Genomic DNA, 18,684 nt, shown 5'->3' with positions numbered 1-18,684 from the left:
TCGCAGCTTCCGGTCATATGTTCCACTTTTAAGCCTGGCAGAGTTCAACTGGTCGTGTGGCGATACTATCCAGAGCGCAATGAACAGCAGCTAACTCTGCGATGTACACAGAACATAGTGACTGGAGACTGTATGAGGCTCTAAAGATTTCGTTGAACACTCCAAATCCTGTTGATCTATCCACAACATTCCCTTTACGCTTCGCAAGGTAAAATTTGTTACTGAGTATTTGTCCAAAATCCATTTTGACGTAAGTTTCGTCGTCCATCAAAAGGCATCCGTTGTACTTGGTCAACACTTTCTCGTACAACTTTCTTGCCCTGGTTTTGGCAACCAGGTTTTGTTTCAGTGTCCTGTTGGGGTGTTTACTTGCATGCTACGACCTCATGGGGGACACGCAAGGGGATTCCAGGATTATTGTGAACTGATCGAATTACCTTTGCTCGCAGCTTCCGGTCATATGTTCCACTTTTAAGCCTGGCAGAGTTCAACTGGTCGTGTGGCGATACTATCCAGAGCGCAATGAACAGCAGCTAACTCTACGATGTACACAGAACATAGTGACTGGAGACTGTATGAGGCGCTAAAGATTTCGTTGAACACTCCAAATCCTGTTGATTCTTCTATAAGTGATCCATCGGTTAAGTAGGTACATTTTATCAGCATCGACGTGTCTATATTTAGCTTCGAAAATCCCTGGAATCAAAAGTGAACGATGCGAATCCGGAATTCCACGGATTTCCTGCTGCATAGACAAGTCAAACTGGACAGCAGAATTATCGCAGTCTAGGGTGCAAACACGAGTTGCAGAATACGAAGAAGGGTTTACCTGCATTGACATGAGGACATGGACATATATAGACATAAATCTAGTTAGAAGATTTTGCTTGAGTAACCTTTTGAAATTCACAATCATTAATGGGTTCATGAACTCACAAAATTGAATTGATCTTTCAGTTAAAGAAAGAATTATTTGATAGTTTAAAAAATTTTTTTCGAATTACATAAGCTCCTGCCTATTGAGCTTCGGGCGAAAGACTCATTCCGCGCACAAAACATATGTAATCTTTTTTTCATTCATCGGAAGGTAAACAATAGCCTATCAAGAGTGGAATTGTGATGCGTTGTAGGCAGTACGTCTGATTCTCTAAAAATAAATTTACAAAATGTAATAATTTTCAATACAAAAAGTGTCCGGAAAGAGAGGAGCCACAGAACATCTGCACTTGCTGATGGTCGAGACAAGCATATTTAGCTATTATGTTTTTGAATACAAAAAAGGCATATGTAGAAAGTAAAGCAAACCTAGTCGCGGTAGACACCAAGCTGTTACTCCAACTACAATCGAAATAAAAAATACCAAATAAAAAAAAAATTAAAATGTCATTTTAGTTTTAACCACATAATCGCTTGGTTGTCTCTTCTTCCACTCCGAAGGTGCTTCCTGGTAAATTAAACGAATTGTGTGATCAAAATAATTGGGGTTTTATTTTTTCAGTTCTCTATAGTAGTACATAATTTGACTAGCGGATTATACAAATTTACTTAAATGTAGTTGGTGAATCAGTTTTAAAACATAAACAAGTAACCATATTTCCAATTGTAATAAATATTGATTTGTAGTTCTGTGTGAACTAACATTATTTATAAGATTCAAAAATAAATTTTTCAGTAAAAAACTATCATAAGTTTTTATTCTACATCATTTCGATTATACCATTCATTGACTGCATGATCATATATTGCATTTTGTAAATCATCCTCTACTACCTTTATGGATTCTTCAATTTTTCTAGGACTCCTCGAGGTTATTCTAAAATCAAACGGAATATCATAGCATTTACAAATGCAACAGGATGGAAATCTAAACCAATCGGAAAATATTCCTCTACATTCATTGTGAGGATCGTATGCTAACAACCGATGTAATCTGTACTGCTGTTCACATCTACAACCTTCTCGACAGTACATTTGTTTAAATTCATATGCGCATTTTTCCCAATGTACGTATTGCTCAAATGGATAAAGGTTAAGTAAAGCAAGTACCTCTCCTCTAGTATTGTTGGCCCAAAATGGTGCAACTACTTCTTCCTTAACTGGACATGCGTTTCTGGAAAAGAAAAGAAAAATTATTTAAGCTAAATTGAAGCTAAATAAGCAGGTTCCATTTGGGTTTCATGAACATAAATTTTTAATAATCAATACTAACCACTTAAAAAAAAGTCTTGTAGAAAATATCCATAGACTTTCGTTAATACTCTTTTCATGTATGTTATGGTTCAACAGAGAAAATAATTAATGTATTAATGTTTAGGCTATAATTTTACTTTATTTGTGATAATTGGATTAATTAGATTTTTGGAAATCGATTTCAATAATTGATAAGGATTTTTTCTTACTTTGCAAGTATCAAAAAAATAAATAAATAAACTCAAATGGATAGTTACAATTTTAATTGAATATGAGGTGTCCCTCAATGCGCCTATTAAGGCTATGATCATTTAGTATCCGGGCACTTTATTTCGGTGATAGCTATGTTATAAGAGCTCGGATATGCAAAACTTTAGCAGCGTTGTGTTGGTTATGAAAATGACTGTCTTGCCTATTTTTGTCAGATTTTCAAGTTAATGTGTGTTTGAGATATTTACGATGCAAAAAGACATGGTAAAAATAATTTTGCACAAATTTGCGCCTTTTGCGCATTTTGCGCCTTAGAAACTCTTCATTTTTGACTTCAAAACTCATTAACTGTTGATTTTTTTTTTGACCGAATCGTTAAAAAGTATAAGGAGCCACTCTAGAATCCACACGAAGTTTAAATCAAGCATTGGAATGGAACCCTTGATCTTAAATATGGTAAAAAGTCTATGGTTATTGGGGATAACTGAATGCAGGCCCCTTAAATAATGCAATTAATCCACTTCCGTCAGTCAAAAAGTGTTTTCCGACTAGTAGACATCTAGTAAATAACTAATAGTGAACAGTTCCTCAGATTGCAACATGTGCAACTGGTTTTTACGCAATGTGACAGATGTGTCCTGATGGCCGAAGAAATTTATGTTAAAACCGGATTTAAGAGATCAAATTCTTCGAGATGCCTTCTAATGAAAAGGTTCCAACCAGATTCCAATTGCTTTTTCCAGGAGAGTTTGTGTAAAGCAACATGATTTTGCAAAGGTTTTGCTTCTGTGGTAAAAATAATGGATCAATACATGACTGAAAAAAGTGTGCAAAGATAAAAAAGAGATTTTATGAAAAAGTTTGAGTATTTCTTGAAATCATTGATAAATATATTTTTTTATATTTTTATATTAAATGTCATATTAACACCTTCATTTCCTCCATAGAAATTTTTTCGATCAAATGAATAGTTTTTAAAATACAATCGTTTGTAACTGCCCGGATACTAAATGATCATAGCCTTAAGAAAAAAACAGAGGCCTTAACCAATTTTTCAGTATGTATGTGAAATATGTATATGAAAACTTTTTTTTAGTCTGCTATAATAGCAGACTTTTGTTCCTATACATTTTAGCAATTTTTAAGTTGAAATCGCTTACAGTTTTTGAGAAAGTAATTTTATAATAAAATAAATCAAAATAACCGATTCCCAAACCAGGCGGGTTAAATGAGCATACAAATGTCGAGCAACATTTCAGTTTCTCTGGCAGTATGTAGTATATAGTTTACATGTAAATGGAAACAATTAATAATAATCATGCGTAGAAGCTAAAATTTTGGAGAAATTTAAGATAGCACAAATTCTTTCGCATAAATAACAGTTAGGGATGCCATTTCAAAATAACATTTAATCCATGTGATGTTTTCTATCAAATCAGTACTAAGCTCTTTTATTCTAACTTTAAAATTGTATTTTTTATATTTTTATTTCTGACACTTAACCAACGTTTTGACATTCGTGTTATGCTTGGATTCGATGTTTCAACCATAAATTTTATATGGTTAAATATCTTTTTATGTATAAGCATTAAACCTGCCTGATACGGGAATTCATAAGCGGTCTCTTGTGTCTTTATCTTGTCTTTTATATATGCTAAAAGCTTCCATTCATCATCTAACCCTAATCCGATCACCGTAGGGGATACAGCACGATACAGTACCACAACAGTGCTCACGAAGGTTGTACACAATGTTTAAAGTTTCGGAAATGATGATTGTCACTGATGTTTAATTATGTGAAGCATTATTTTTAAGGAGGTTTGTGATATAGGGCAGTTGGCAAGTCAGTTGCCTCTTGAGTCAATGTTCGTGAGTTCGAGCCCAATCGAATACAGTTGTACCGGATTATTTTTTCAATATCTAACTGTCCGCCAACTGCAACGTTGATATAAAATCGCATATGCCATAAATATGATGAAACGGTTATAATCGAAAAAAAAATCATTTTTTTAACACAAGGCTGGTTAGAAAATTTCGATTTCCTAGACTAGAAACGTTCGCAATCTGACCTCTAGGGGAGCGGCGGGGCGGGGAGTTTTTGTGAAGATAATTTTATAATAAAAGACGTCAAAATAGCCGATTCCCGAAACCGGCGGGCTAAATGCGTATATTTATATTGTTTGCTATAATTCAGTTCCATTTGCAATATTTTTGTAAAATTTAATTGAAAATGGACATCATGGTGAAGGTGTATGGAACCCAACGTATGTACCTTTAACTGATTCAGAAGTGTTTTCTCCCTGTCTATGCGGAAAAAATGCACAATCGATATAATCATGTCAGATTGAGAATCATGTATTGTGAAGTTGTGTAGTATACTAGCCAAAGCAAATAGCAATTCTTAGAATACTGTTCAACCATTTAACGACTTAATAATATCATTGTACATATGCTAACGATAGTCAAAGTTTGGAACTTTGTTCGTTAGTTAGTGTTTATAAGTCTTAAAAGTTCCATAAATTTTTAGCCATATTTAATAAATATAATATAAAAATTTAATTAACCAGAAGTTCTTAATTAAAAATGTTATCCATACTCTGATTAAAATTATCACTTTTCCTAGAAATTGGTTCGTAAAACGATTTAAAACATGATTTTTTTTTTAACCTAACACACAGTTTAACAATGATTTTTAAATTGGGTGAGAATAATTTTATCAGTCTTTTTTTTTATTCAGAATCAGTTGCCTTCAGCTTAAACGGAATAAAAAAAGCTTTCTTTATGGATTATTTAAATTCAATATCCTGTTTGAATGAATAAAAATTAATCTAGACTAAATTTAATTGGTTAAAGATGTAAAATTAAGCTTCACACATTATATCGGTCGATGTGTATTTACATGTAGCAATCATTCCCATCGATTGTAATTTTGCTAGCCACGATGTAATTTCGGAATGAAATATAAATTTGTGTGTTAAGCGATGGTCCAATAATTTGCATCGCTTTCGATGTAAAATTCACTGATTCAATTTTTGCTGTGTAGTTTAAAAAAAAAACTTACTCGTGCCTTCAAATCCGATGTCAGATCCGTTCACTACTAGAGTGTCCTTCCCGGGATTTCCCGGTCGGGAATTCCCGGGAATTAAAAAAAATCGGGAATTCCCGAATCCCGGGAAACGCCTAAAAAATCCCGGGAATTCCCGAAGCCATTAGAATTGCTAAATTACTAAAAGTTTACATGATTTTAAATGGGTAAATGAATCAAATTGAGCAAGAAATATGATAGTTGTTTTTGGATGGCTTAGTCTTAGATATTATTTTTTCTTAAATCTGGTTAGTACATTGAATTTGATAAACAAAATTTTCCTATCAAATACTTAGTATAAAAGTTAAAAACGACATTGAATCTATAAAACCAAACAGTTATATGAAAAAACGCTACGGAAAGAATTTGAATGTTCTATTTTCCAACCATCATCATTTAGAATTCCCGTTTCAGATACTGTTGACAGTAGCAAAATCATCAGCAAAGAAATGACATATTTTGAAAGAAAGGGATAGTTATCAGAAAATTTACGATATTTGATGAATATATCTGAGGTCTAGCTAACTAACTTCTATGGATGGTGAAAAATATTTACCAATTATTTCAAATTTGGGCAGCTAGAACCAGACCAGTTTATCAGTTAAAGTACATCGTTTTTGAGTCTTGGGTTTGCTTATTAAACTTTTGAGGCATAAAAAACGGTTTGAAAGGTTTTGCAATACTACTACCTAAAATTTAAAAATACCATATCGATAAGAATAAGGAGAAGATGGATAAGATCTTCATTATCATTTTTTCCCGGGATCCCGGGAATTCCCGGGAAATGGATCGTCAGATTTCCCGATTCCCGGGAACGCTTAAATGGCCGGGAAATGGACACTCTATTCACTACTGAAGCACAGAGAAAGCACTGCTGCTTCAACTCTCCCCAACCCCGCACTTTACTAAAATTGTCATAAAACCGCAAAGAACAGATAATTCTAAAATTTTTTTTAGCGAAATGATTAAAAAGATGTTGTGCTAAGATTCCGTAATGGTGAAAGCTAAAGCTTAGTGCATTTAGAAATGGGACAGTTAAGAATGCTTGTAACTCAAAAACCATTCGTTTGATCAAAATACTTTCAATGAAGGAACTGAAGATAAGCTTATGATAATTCATGAAAAACATTGAAAAAAATATTTATCGTTTTTTTTTGTAAGAAATGTCTAATTTATTCTTGGTATCTCCCATCGGCCGGCGCACACTTGCCTCAGTTATGATATTGATCAGTTTTTCCGACTTTTACTTGTTTAATCAGTATTTTAGGTGACTGCATCCTCCTCCTTCAATTTCCGCTTCTTTTCGATCCAATACTTTTCTTTTAAAAGAAACTTGTTGTTTTTTTCACACAGGAGCAGAATTTTGTCAAATCATTATATTTTATACAGAAAAACCAGGAAATAAGTTACGGAAGGAACCGGCCCATCGAGGATCGTGCTTTAGCAGACGCACGATCAGCTGAACATCCACACCTGGAGCAGCGCACCATCATCGGACGAGGGTATCAAGTATCATTTGATGCACTCGTCATTTGTCGCCCCAGCGGGGCTCGGTAGTATTAAGAGCAAAGTAATAAATTCATTCTAGTTTCGGCCTCGGTACAGTTCAGTTTAGTTTTTTAAAAACATACCGAAGTACCCCGCGAATTTAACTAATATATACTTTAATATGCTAGGGACCTTGCCACGAGCAGACATGTTATTGGATTCAAACGCTGTAATTGGTTTGAAATAGAGTTTTTTCATATTTAAGAGGCAAATGACCAAATTGGTTAAAATCCTCTATAAATAAAACATATAAAATAGAATGGAATAGTTTTTCATAAGTTTTGTTCTTCTGTGTCATAGCCTCGGTTCAGGCTGTATAAGCTTACAAGCTCTGGAACTAGCAAAATTTGTTGTTTAAAGTTACACAGTAAACGAAAATTACCAAGCTCGGTAATTTTTTTCACCGAAATCCTAACATGTGTAAATCGTTAAACTGTTCGGTAAAAAATAAACGAACATCGGTAAATCGATTCTTCATTTACCGATGTTCGTTTAATTTTTACCGAAAAAATTACCGAACAGTTTGACGATTTACACATGTTAGGATTTCGGTAAAAAAATTACCGAACTCGGTAATTGACTCGGTGAATGATTCATATCTAGGCAACAACTTCTTTACTAGCTTTACGAAAAAAAATATATATGACATTTCAGCGATCTACATTTAGTTTTTCGCTAATTAAAAATTAAAAATTCTGGTATGAGAAGTGACTTCCCTGGTGACCGTTTTTGGACATTTTGACAGTGTCATCTGTGGCATAGCCTTGGTTCAGGCTATACAGCTTACAAGCTCTAGGAACTAGCAAAATTTGTTGTTTGAAGTTAGGTTTGAATGACTCTGTCTAGGCAACGAGCTATACATTTTCGAACCCGTCCTCTTTATGAAACACGGAAAGTTCTTGCTGTAGGAGTTATTTGAAAATCTCGACTCTCAGAACGCAAGTGCCCGGAATGTGTTTCTTGCAAAGAGAAGCTTAAAAACCAATAAAAACGAGAAAATGGCCTAATTTACCAAAAATAGTCATTTTTGAAATCTTAGAAAACATAGTTTTATGTAGTTTTTCGTACTGAAAAAATGAAATTATAAATATGTAGCCTTAATTGATACAAATATGCCGGATTGATTTTATAAAAATTAAAAAAAGTTGGTTGAAAATGATGAAATAAAAAATTGTGTTTGTAATCACCAAATAACACTTCTGTGAAATTTTCAGCGAAAAAAAATTGAGTTCTAATGGGTTACGGAGAACAATTACCGGTTATATAAGTTTATTAGTTTATCAGTTATCGAAGATCGATTTCACTCAAAACTGATTTTTTAAAATTTATGATTGCCATGTCACCAGGTGACAGACAAATGTTTTGAATTCATGACGCCAAAATCATCCAAAATTAGTTATTATAACATAGGTATCTACCTAAAATAGTGTTCTCTCGTGTAATAGCATTGTTTCAATAATTTATTTTTTTGAGTTCTGACCATTTAAAACAATACTTTGTTCTGGATTTTTAAAAATTGTGCCCCCACAGTTGGCCACCAAATCAAAACTAACCAAACAACTTGCAAAGTTTATGAGGATTCCCAAAACAGTAATTTTATGGTTCATTTAGATATTTTAAAGCAATTGCAGGTAGGGTAATGAAAACAAGACATGTGATCGCGAGTGATTGATAATTTTCTGTATTAAAGATCCATGCATGTACGTCTCTATCGAATTTAATACAATTGAAAGATTTTTTTTTTCATAAGTCATCATTTAACAGACATGGAAAATGTATTGAAAGTCATAAATGTGTCGGTCGACCACGATACCCTACCTTGTGTGTCCCATGATTGCACAAGATTTGTCAACTGATGGCTTTTGAGGGATTTATTAATATATGTTTCATGGAAAAATTCCTTTTCATGACAAAACTATGATTGTGCATATTTTTGTTATAAACTTTGTGTTCCGAACTAATTCAATTTGTGAATGCTTGAAAAAAAAATGCAGATTAATTAATTTGGACATGTCAAATAAAACATATAACGTGCACACAGGTCAAAAACACTGCTTAAGCAGTGGAAATACGATAACATAACTTATGGCCCATGATACCCCACACTCCCAAAAAATTAAAACAGAAAATCTAAAATTAACCCTGCTTTCGAGGTTCAACTTGATGGTCATAAATCACAATATGTACACTAAACCTTTAAAATTTTGACATATAGCTTCCATATGTTTTTAATACTTTTTAATTCACCAAGCGTGTCGGTTTAAAATGTGAGATTATTTGGTTTATGCCTGTGCGCCGAGTTTCATTCTTTTTATGAAAATTTGTATTGATTTTGGCCATTTATCCATTTAATATCCTAATTTTGATAATATTATATACATATATGTACAACATCGTTTGTCAGTGGCTAGTGGATTGTGTAAGTAAGATGTAGTGCAAAAAGTTTAAGTGCTAATACTAGTTGTTCACTTACATTCCTCGCAGATTCGAGACTGAGGGCTCTTTTGGTGCTGTATCTTGAAAAAGCTGCTCTTCAGGCTTCTTGGCAGGTTTTTTCTTTTTTTCTGGGTTTTTTTGAGTCTCTATAAATTTCATGGGCTTTGAGCTTATACTACTTGAAATATTGGCATTAACAATGTTTAGCGAGTTGTCATCTTTCACTATTGAAGTTACGTTCGAGTTTATGAACGTTGAATTATTGTTTTGATTCAAGCCACTGCTATCGCTTTTAGTGAAATTTGTCTTGTTTTCGTTTTTTAATATGGACTCATTTTTATGCAATTCGTCATTTGTTTCTAAATTTGCAATGCTTGATAACTTTTTGATATCTATTTCTGAAGCATCGATTTCAAGCATTTGTTCCACAATTGGTTGTTTTTGGCTAACTGATTTATTCAAATCGTCCATGCCTTGTATTGATTCGTTGAAAAATATTGATTTTATTGTAGAGCTTGCTTCTGAAACTGGAACTGTAGAAGCTGTCGTCAGATTGGAGTGCCCTTGAGAAGGCTTAGGAGTTGTAGTTTTTTGGGTTGGTCTGAAATATGGCTCGGAAATAATGTCATGAATTTTCCCACGTCCGTTTTCGGTATGAGAGTGTAGTTGTTTCTTCTTTTCTGAGTTCATCCTTGAATATCGGTTTGCTGCATGATGTATATCTTCGACATCTATTTCATTATTGTTAATCTCCTCTTTAAGAATAGATATATGCCTTATATCGCCGTACATTCTTCGCATCAATCCTTGATTCTCATGTACAAAACGTCTTACTGCGTGCCAAGGGTATGCTGAACCAGGAAGATTGCAATATGCCTGTATGCTTAAGTCACATGGAATTGATTTAAGTAATTGTGCTGATCTTCCGTTTCTCGAAACATTTTGATCACATGATGATGCTGAATCAAATCCATATCCATTTATATTCAGTACTGGAATGATGGTAATAAAAAAAAGTGGGTGAAATGAGCCCTGTAAAAAAGTAAATATAAATTACAATGATGTAAATTGTCATTAATTAAATAAAAAATGATGAAATGATGAAATTTTGAAAAATGAAGACTCGCAGGAGAAATCACTATTACAATTTTTGAAAAAATGTAAAATTTACGAGACACTGTAAAACTCAAACTACATTGACACGAATTCCAAAGCATTGCTAAATTGTCACAAATACACAAACAAAAATGAGCCCGATAAATTAAATTAGGCATCTGCTTCTTTTTTCTTTTCTCTCTTTTTGGAAAAAATGTCAAAAGAATTCCTAGTAATATTTTTTAAGACTAATTCAGAACATTATTCAAAATTCAAAATTCAAAATTCAAAATTCAAAATTCAAAATTCAAAATTCAAAATTCAAAATTCAAAATTCAAAATTCAAAATTCAAAATTCAAAATTCAAAATTCAAAATTCAAAATTCAAAATTCAAAATTCAAAATTCAAAATTCAAAATTCAAAATTCAAAATTCAAAATTCAAAATTCAAAATTCAAAATTCAAAATTCAAAATTCAAAATTCAAAATTCAAAATTCAAAATTCAAAATTCAAAATTCAAAATTCAAAATTCAAAATTCAAAATTCAAAATTCAAAATTCAAAATTCAAAATTCAAAATTCAAAATTCAAAATTCAAAATTCAAAATTCAAAATTCAAAATTCAAAATTCAAAATTCAAAATTCAAAATTCAAAATTCAAAATTCAAAATTCAAAATTCAAAATTCAAAATTCAAAATTCAAAATTCAAAATTCAAAATTCAAAATTCAAAATTCAAAATTCAAAATTCAAAATTCAAAATTCAAAATTCAAAATTCAAAATTCAAAATTCAAAATTCAAAATTCAAAATTCAAAATTCAAAATTCAAAATTCAAAATTCAAAATTCAAAATTCAAAATTCAAAATTCAAAATTCAAAATTCAAAATTCAAAATTCAAAATTCAAAATTCAAAATTCAAAATTCAAAATTCAAAATTCAAAATTCAAAATTCAAAATTCAAAATTCAAAATTCAAAATTCAAAATTCAAAATTCAAAATTCAAAATTCAAAATTCAAAATTCAAAATTCAAAATTCAAAATTCAAAATTCAAAATTCAAAATTCAAAATTCAAAATTCAAAATTCAAAATTCAAAATTCAAAATTCAAAATTCAAAATTCAAAATTCAAAATTCAAAATTCAAAATTCAAAATTCAAAATTCAAAATTCAAAATTCAAAATTCAAAATTCAAAATTCAAAATTCAAAATTCAAAATTCAAAATTCAAAATTCAAAATTCAAAATTCAAAATTCAAAATTCAAAATTCAAAATTCAAAATTCAAAATTCAAAATTCAAAATTCAAAATTCAAAATTCAAAATTCAAAATTCAAAATTCAAAATTCAAAATTCAAAATTCAAAATTCAAAATTCAAAATTCAAAATTCAAAATTCAAAATTCAAAATTCAAAATTCAAAATTCAAAATTCAAAATTCAAAATTCAAAATTCAAAATTCAAAATTCAAAATTCAAAATTCAAAATTCAAAATTCAAAATTCAAAATTCAAAATTCAAAATTCAAAATTCAAAATTCAAAATTCAAAATTCAAAATTCAAAATTCAAAATTCAAAATTCAAAATTCAAAATTCAAAATTCAAAATTCAAAATTCAAAATTCAAAATTCAAAATTCAAAATTCAAAATTCAAAATTCAAAATTCAAAATTCAAAATTCAAAATTCAAAATTCAAAATTCAAAATTCAAAATTCAAAATTCAAAATTCAAAATTCAAAATTCAAAATTCAAAATTCAAAATTCAAAATTCAAAATTCAAAATTCAAAATTCAAAATTCAAAATTCAAAATTCAAAATTCAAAATTCAAAATTCAAAATTCAAAATTCAAAATTCAAAATTCAAAATTCAAAATTCAAAATTCAAAATTCAAAATTCAAAATTCAAAATTCAAAATTCAAAATTCAAAATTCAAAATTCAAAATTCAAAATTCAAAATTCAAAATTCAAAATTCAAAATTCAAAATTCAAAATTCAAAATTCAAAATTCAAAATTCAAAATTCAAAATTCAAAATTCAAAATTCAAAATTCAAAATTCAAAATTCAAAATTCAAAATTCAAAATTCAAAATTCAAAATTCAAAATTCAAAATTCAAAATTCAAAATTCAAAATTCAAAATTCAAAATTCAAAATTCAAAATTCAAAATTCAAAATTCAAAATTCAAAATTCAAAATTCAAAATTCAAAATTCAAAATTCAAAATTCAAAATTCAAAATTCAAAATTCAAAATTCAAAATTCAAAATTCAAAATTCAAAATTCAAAATTCAAAATTCAAAATTCAAAATTCAAAATTCAAAATTCAAAATTCAAAATTCAAAATTCAAAATTCAAAATTCAAAATTCAAAATTCAAAATTCAAAATTCAAAATTCAAAATTCAAAATTCAAAATTCAAAATTCAAAATTCAAAATTCAAAATTCAAAATTCAAAATTCAAAATTCAAAATTCAAAATTCAAAATTCAAAATTCAAAATTCAAAATTCAAAATTCAAAATTCAAAATTCAAAATTCAAAATTCAAAATTCAAAATTCAAAATTCAAAATTCAAAATTCAAAATTCAAAATTCAAAATTCAAAATTCAAAATTCAAAATTCAAAATTCAAAATTCAAAATTCAAAATTCAAAATTCAAAATTCAAAATTCAAAATTCAAAATTCAAAATTCAAAATTCAAAATTCAAAATTCAAAATTCAAAATTCAAAATTCAAAATTCAAAATTCAAAATTCAAAATTCAAAATTCAAAATTCAAAATTCAAAATTCAAAATTCAAAATTCAAAATTCAAAATTCAAAATTCAAAATTCAAAATTCAAAATTCAAAATTCAAAATTCAAAATTCAAAATTCAAAATTCAAAATTCAAAATTCAAAATTCAAAATTCAAAATTCAAAATTCAAAATTCAAAATTCAAAATTCAAAATTCAAAATTCAAAATTCAAAATTCAAAATTCAAAATTCAAAATTCAAAATTCAAAATTCAAAATTCAAAATTCAAAATTCAAAATTCAAAATTCAAAATTCAAAATTCAAAATTCAAAATTCAAAATTCAAAATTCAAAATTCAAAATTCAAAATTCAAAATTCAAAATTCAAAATTCAAAATTCAAAATTCAAAATTCAAAATTCAAAATTCAAAATTCAAAATTCAAAATTCAAAATTCAAAATTCAAAATTCAAAATTCAAAATTCAAAATTCAAAATTCAAAATTCAAAATTCAAAATTCAAAATTCAAAATTCAAAATTCAAAATTCAAAATTCAAAATTCAAAATTCAAAATTCAAAATTCAAAATTCAAAATTCAAAATTCAAAATTCAAAATTCAAAATTCAAAATTCAAAATTCAAAATTCAAAATTCAAAATTCAAAATTCAAAATTCAAAATTCAAAATTCAAAATTCAAAATTCAAAATTCAAAATTCAAAATTCAAAATTCAAAATTCAAAATTCAAAATTCAAAATTCAAAATTCAAAATTCAAAATTCAAAATTCAAAATTCAAAATTCAAAATTCAAAATTCAAAATTCAAAATTCAAAATTCAAAATTCAAAATTCAAAATTCAAAATTCAAAATTCAAAATTCAAAATTCAAAATTCAAAATTCAAAATTCAAAATTCAAAATTCAAAATTCAAAATTCAAAATTCAAAATTCAAAATTCAAAATTCAAAATTCAAAATTCAAAATTCAAAATTCAAAATTCAAAATTCAAAATTCAAAATTCAAAATTCAAAATTCAAAATTCAAAATTCAAAATTCAAAATTCAAAATTCAAAATTCAAAATTCAAAATTCAAAATTCAAAATTCAAAATTCAAAATTCAAAATTCAAAATTCAAAATTCAAAATTCAAAATTCAAAATTCAAAATTCAAAATTCAAAATTCAAAATTCAAAATTCAAAATTCAAAATTCAAAATTCAAAATTCAAAATTCAAAATTCAAAATTCAAAATTCAAAATTCAAAATTCAAAATTCAAAATTCAAAATTCAAAATTCAAAATTCAAAATTCAAAATTCAAAATTCAAAATTCAAAATTCAAAATTCAAAATTCAAAATTCAAAATTCAAAATTCAAAATTCAAAATTCAAAATTCAAAATTCAAAATTCAAAATTCAAAATTCAAAATTCAAAATTCAAAATTCAAAATTCAAAATTCAAAATTCAAAATTCAAAATTCAAAATTCAAAATTCAAAATTCAAAATTCAAAATTCAAAATTCAAAATTCAAAATTCAAAATTCAAAATTCAAAATTCAAAATTCAAAATTCAAAATTCAAAATTCAAAATTCAAAATTCAAAATTCAAAATTCAAAATTCAAAATTCAAAATTCAAAATTCAAAATTCAAAATTCAAAATTCAAAATTCAAAATTCAAAATTCAAAATTCAAAATTCAAAATTCAAAATTCAAAATTCAAAATTCAAAATTCAAAATTCAAAATTCAAAATTCAAAATTCAAAATTCAAAATTCAAAATTCAAAATTCAAAATTCAAAATTCAAAATTCAAAATTCAAAATTCAAAATTCAAAATTCAAAATTCAAAATTCAAAATTCAAAATTCAAAATTCAAAATTCAAAATTCAAAATTCAAAATTCAAAATTCAAAATTCAAAATTCAAAATTCAAAATTCAAAATTCAAAATTCAAAATTCAAAATTCAAAATTCAAAATTCAAAATTCAAAATTCAAAATTCAAAATTCAAAATTCAAAATTCAAAATTCAAAATTCAAAATTCAAAATTCAAAATTCAAAATTCAAAATTCAAAATTCAAAATTCAAAATTCAAAATTCAAAATTCAAAATTCAAAATTCAAAATTCAAAATTCAAAATTCAAAATTCAAAATTCAAAATTCAAAATTCAAAATTCAAAATTCAAAATTCAAAATTCAAAATTCAAAATTCAAAATTCAAAATTCAAAATTCAAAATTCAAAATTCAAAATTCAAAATTCAAAATTCAAAATTCAAAATTCAAAATTCAAAATTCAAAATTCAAAATTCAAAATTCAAAATTCAAAATTCAAAATTCAAAATTCAAAATTCAAAATTCAAAATTCAAAATTCAAAATTCAAAATTCAAAATTCAAAATTCAAAATTCAAAATTCAAAATTCAAAATTCAAAATTCAAAATTCAAAATTCAAAATTCAAAATTCAAAATTCAAAATTCAAAATTCAAAATTCAAAATTCAAAATTCAAAATTCAAAATTCAAAATTCAAAATTCAAAATTCAAAATTCAAAATTCAAAATTCAAAATTCAAAATTCAAAATTCAAAATTCAAAATTCAAAATTCAAAATTCAAAATTCAAAATTCAAAATTCAAAATTCAAAATTCAAAATTCAAAATTCAAAATTCAAAATTCAAAATTCAAAATTCAAAATTCAAAATTCAAAATTCAAAATTCAAAATTCAAAATTCAAAATTCAAAATTCAAAATTCAAAATTCAAAATTCAAAATTCAAAATTCAAAATTCAAAATTCAAAATTCAAAATTCAAAATTCAAAATTCAAAATTCAAAATTCAAAATTCAAAATTCAAAATTCAAAATTCAAAATTCAAAATTCAAAATTCAAAATTCAAAATTCAAAATTCAAAATTCAAAATTCAAAATTCAAAATTCAAAATTCAAAATTCAAAATTCAAAATTCAAAATTCAAAATTCAAAATTCAAAATTCAAAATTCAAAATTCAAAATTCAAAATTCAAAATTCAAAATTCAAAATTCAAAATTCAAAATTCAAAATTCAAAATTCAAAATTCAAAATTCAAAATTCAAAATTCAAAATTCAAAATTCAAAATTCAAAATTCAAAATTCAAAATTCAAAATTCAAAATTCAAAATTCAAAATTCAAAATTCAAAATTCAAAATTCAAAATTCAAAATTCAAAATTCAAAATTCAAAATTCAAAATTCAAAATTCAAAATTCAAAATTCAAAATTCAAAATTCAAAATTCAAAATTCAAAATTCAAAATTCAAAATTCAAAATTCAAAATTCAAAATTCAAAATTCAAAATTCAAAATTCAAAATTCAAAATTCAAAATTCAAAATTCAAAATTCAAAATTCAAAATTCAAAATTCAAAATTCAAAATTCAAAATTCAAAATTCAAAATTCAAAATTCAAAATTCAAAATTCAAAATTCAAAATTCAAAATTCAAAATTCATAATTCATAATTCAAAAGAGAATTTTCATTCAAATGCATTTTTACAACTTTACCTTTGTAATTCTTAGTCACTTCAGTCAAAATATCAAACATTCAAAAGATAAAGAATATTTATTCAAATGCAATTTTACAGCTTTATCTTTGAGATTTCATGTTACCCCAGTCAAACATTTAAAAAACAAAGAATATTCATTCAAATGCATTTTTTTAACTTTACATTATCGCGTGTTATTGAATACTCACCAAATCGTTCCGTTTATGTTGATACATATCCTCATTGAAATTTTATCCAATTTCTAGATTGATGGATAAATTTTCTTCTACGTTCGATCATTTCTTATTGGATAGATAACATAATTTTTCTTGAATGATAGATGGTGAATTAAAAATAATTAAACATACAAACGAAACTGTTTACCATAAATATGAACACTTTCGACTTTCTCCTTTTCATTTCACCATGCATCGAACTTCTGGCTTAATGTGCCTTTTATTCACACCTTCTGATGTAAGCTGGTTCTTAGTGACAAGTTTCAACATTCACTTACATTTCGAAAACTTGCATCTTGCAACACTTTGAATGGCCCTGGTACAAAATTAATTTGGATTTTCAGCTAAAATAAAGTACAAGAATCTATAGATTTATAAATATTCATTGAAATATATCATCTTGTTGCAACTTCCTATGAATCGTTAAATTAATACTTCGGGTAAATTACTTTAACCACTGTATGCTCTTCTTGAACGTTCGGAATTAACTGTTTTACGAGACAAAAAGTTCATACTGACAACTTGAAACTGTGAGAAAGAAACAGGAGAAATGACGATATATTGGAGAAGTTTATTTAGTAGGTCAGTAGTAGCGCTCTCACTATACAGCTGAGGTGATCGTTTCTCGCTGCACTTTGCAAACGTAATCGTTATTTGGCCTGCGTGCGGAAGCGATACTATGAGAAAGTGAAAATACCAGGGTGATTCTTTGACAACAGTAAGATCGCGGAACTGTAAGATATTCACTGACGACACAACTGTTAATTTCACTGAAACATAGATATAAGGGTGGTCGCAAAAACGGTTATGTCAAAAAAAAAATAACATAATTGATTCAATATATATTGTTGATTGAAGCTCAATCGAACTTGATTTAGGAGTCTCTCAAAGTAATCAAGATAATAATTGTTTGAGCTTAAAATAAAAGGTGTTTTGAAATCGGAATTCGCATCATATTGAAAAAAAAAAAAACCAATAACACCATGTCGATGTTGCTAAATTGATGTCACAAAATAGGTTATAGCGGTTATAGGTTATAAGTCATAACCATTCAGTATCAGTACACACTAATGCAGACAAGAAACTCTTTTTCGATAATAGTCTTAATTTGTTGGTAAAATGATTAAATATGATAACTTATGAAATGGTACTGATTGGTGGGGCTGTGAACTTTGAACTGAGATAATAAAAAATAATGCGAAAAACCAAATTATAAAACAATTTATAACACCGATTTTTAAGAAGCTTGAATAAATTAGCCTTGAATTTTTGTTATCTTTATATTAATAATTTAATTGAACGGCTACATAGCATTGATCGGTTCATTAGTTTCCGAAAATTATCCGAATTGTGTCAAATTTTTATAAACTGTGTATTGGACACAGTTCTGAAACTATTATAGAAACCATCCCGGTTCTGGAAACGGTCATATACTAAATTTCACATTGATCGGTCCAGTAGTTTCTGAATCTAAAGGTAACAGACAGACAGACAGACAAACATTCATTATCATATACTTAAATGACAGTCTTCAGTCAATGAAATGGGAAACGTCTGTCAATTCAATATATCATCTTATTTGGTTAATTTTCTCAATAAATGGAAAAATGCCAAAGCAACTCCAATTTTAAACGCTTCTGAACCTTTAATTTATCGATAG

The 18,684-nt window shown here is 27.0% G+C and overlaps 1 protein-coding gene across 3 annotated transcripts; it reads right to left on the bottom strand.

The window, feature by feature from the left end:
* Positions 1 to 1,461: 1,461 nt before the first annotated feature.
* Positions 1,462 to 17,558, bottom strand: LOC129745771 (protein spaetzle 4). Of its 3 annotated transcripts, none has more exons than XM_055739106.1 (5): positions 17,474 to 17,558; positions 17,173 to 17,368; positions 16,998 to 17,116; positions 9,507 to 10,501; positions 1,462 to 2,110 (listed from the first exon to the last, which is right to left on the bottom strand). In XM_055739106.1, the coding sequence occupies exons 3-5, from the start codon at positions 17,022 to 17,024 to the stop codon at positions 1,693 to 1,695; spliced, it is 1,440 nt and encodes a 479-aa protein (XP_055595081.1). In that variant the 5' UTR covers positions 17,025 to 17,116; positions 17,173 to 17,368; positions 17,474 to 17,558; the 3' UTR covers positions 1,462 to 1,692. The 3 variants fall into 3 exon arrangements, with proteins under 3 accessions (XP_055595081.1, XP_055595082.1, XP_055595083.1); XM_055739107.1 differs by having other exon boundaries at positions 17,173 to 17,388; positions 17,474 to 17,490; XM_055739108.1 differs by lacking the exons at positions 17,173 to 17,368; positions 17,474 to 17,558 and having other exon boundaries at positions 9,507 to 10,461.
* Between the last annotated feature and the right edge of the window lie 1,126 nt (positions 17,559 to 18,684).

The sequence above is a fragment of the Uranotaenia lowii genome, chromosome 2 (assembly GCF_029784155.1).
Source record: "Uranotaenia lowii strain MFRU-FL chromosome 2, ASM2978415v1, whole genome shotgun sequence".
NCBI classification, from domain to species: domain Eukaryota; kingdom Metazoa; phylum Arthropoda; class Insecta; order Diptera; family Culicidae; genus Uranotaenia; species Uranotaenia lowii.
Note: the sequence above shows the minus strand (reverse complement) of the source record. Positions and strands in the feature narration are given on the sequence as shown.

Coding starts and splice junctions, on each gene's coding strand:
- LOC129745771 (XM_055739106.1), bottom strand. CDS start 17,024: ATGTATCAACATAAACGGAACGATTTG. Junction 10,502..16,997: donor AACATAAACGGAACGATTTG/GTGAGTATTCAA, acceptor ACTTTTTTACAG/GGCTCATTTCACCCACTTTT. Junction 2,111..9,506: donor GTCTCGAATCTGCGAGGAAT/GTAAGTGAACAA, acceptor TTTCTTTTCCAG/AAACGCATGTCCAGTTAAGG.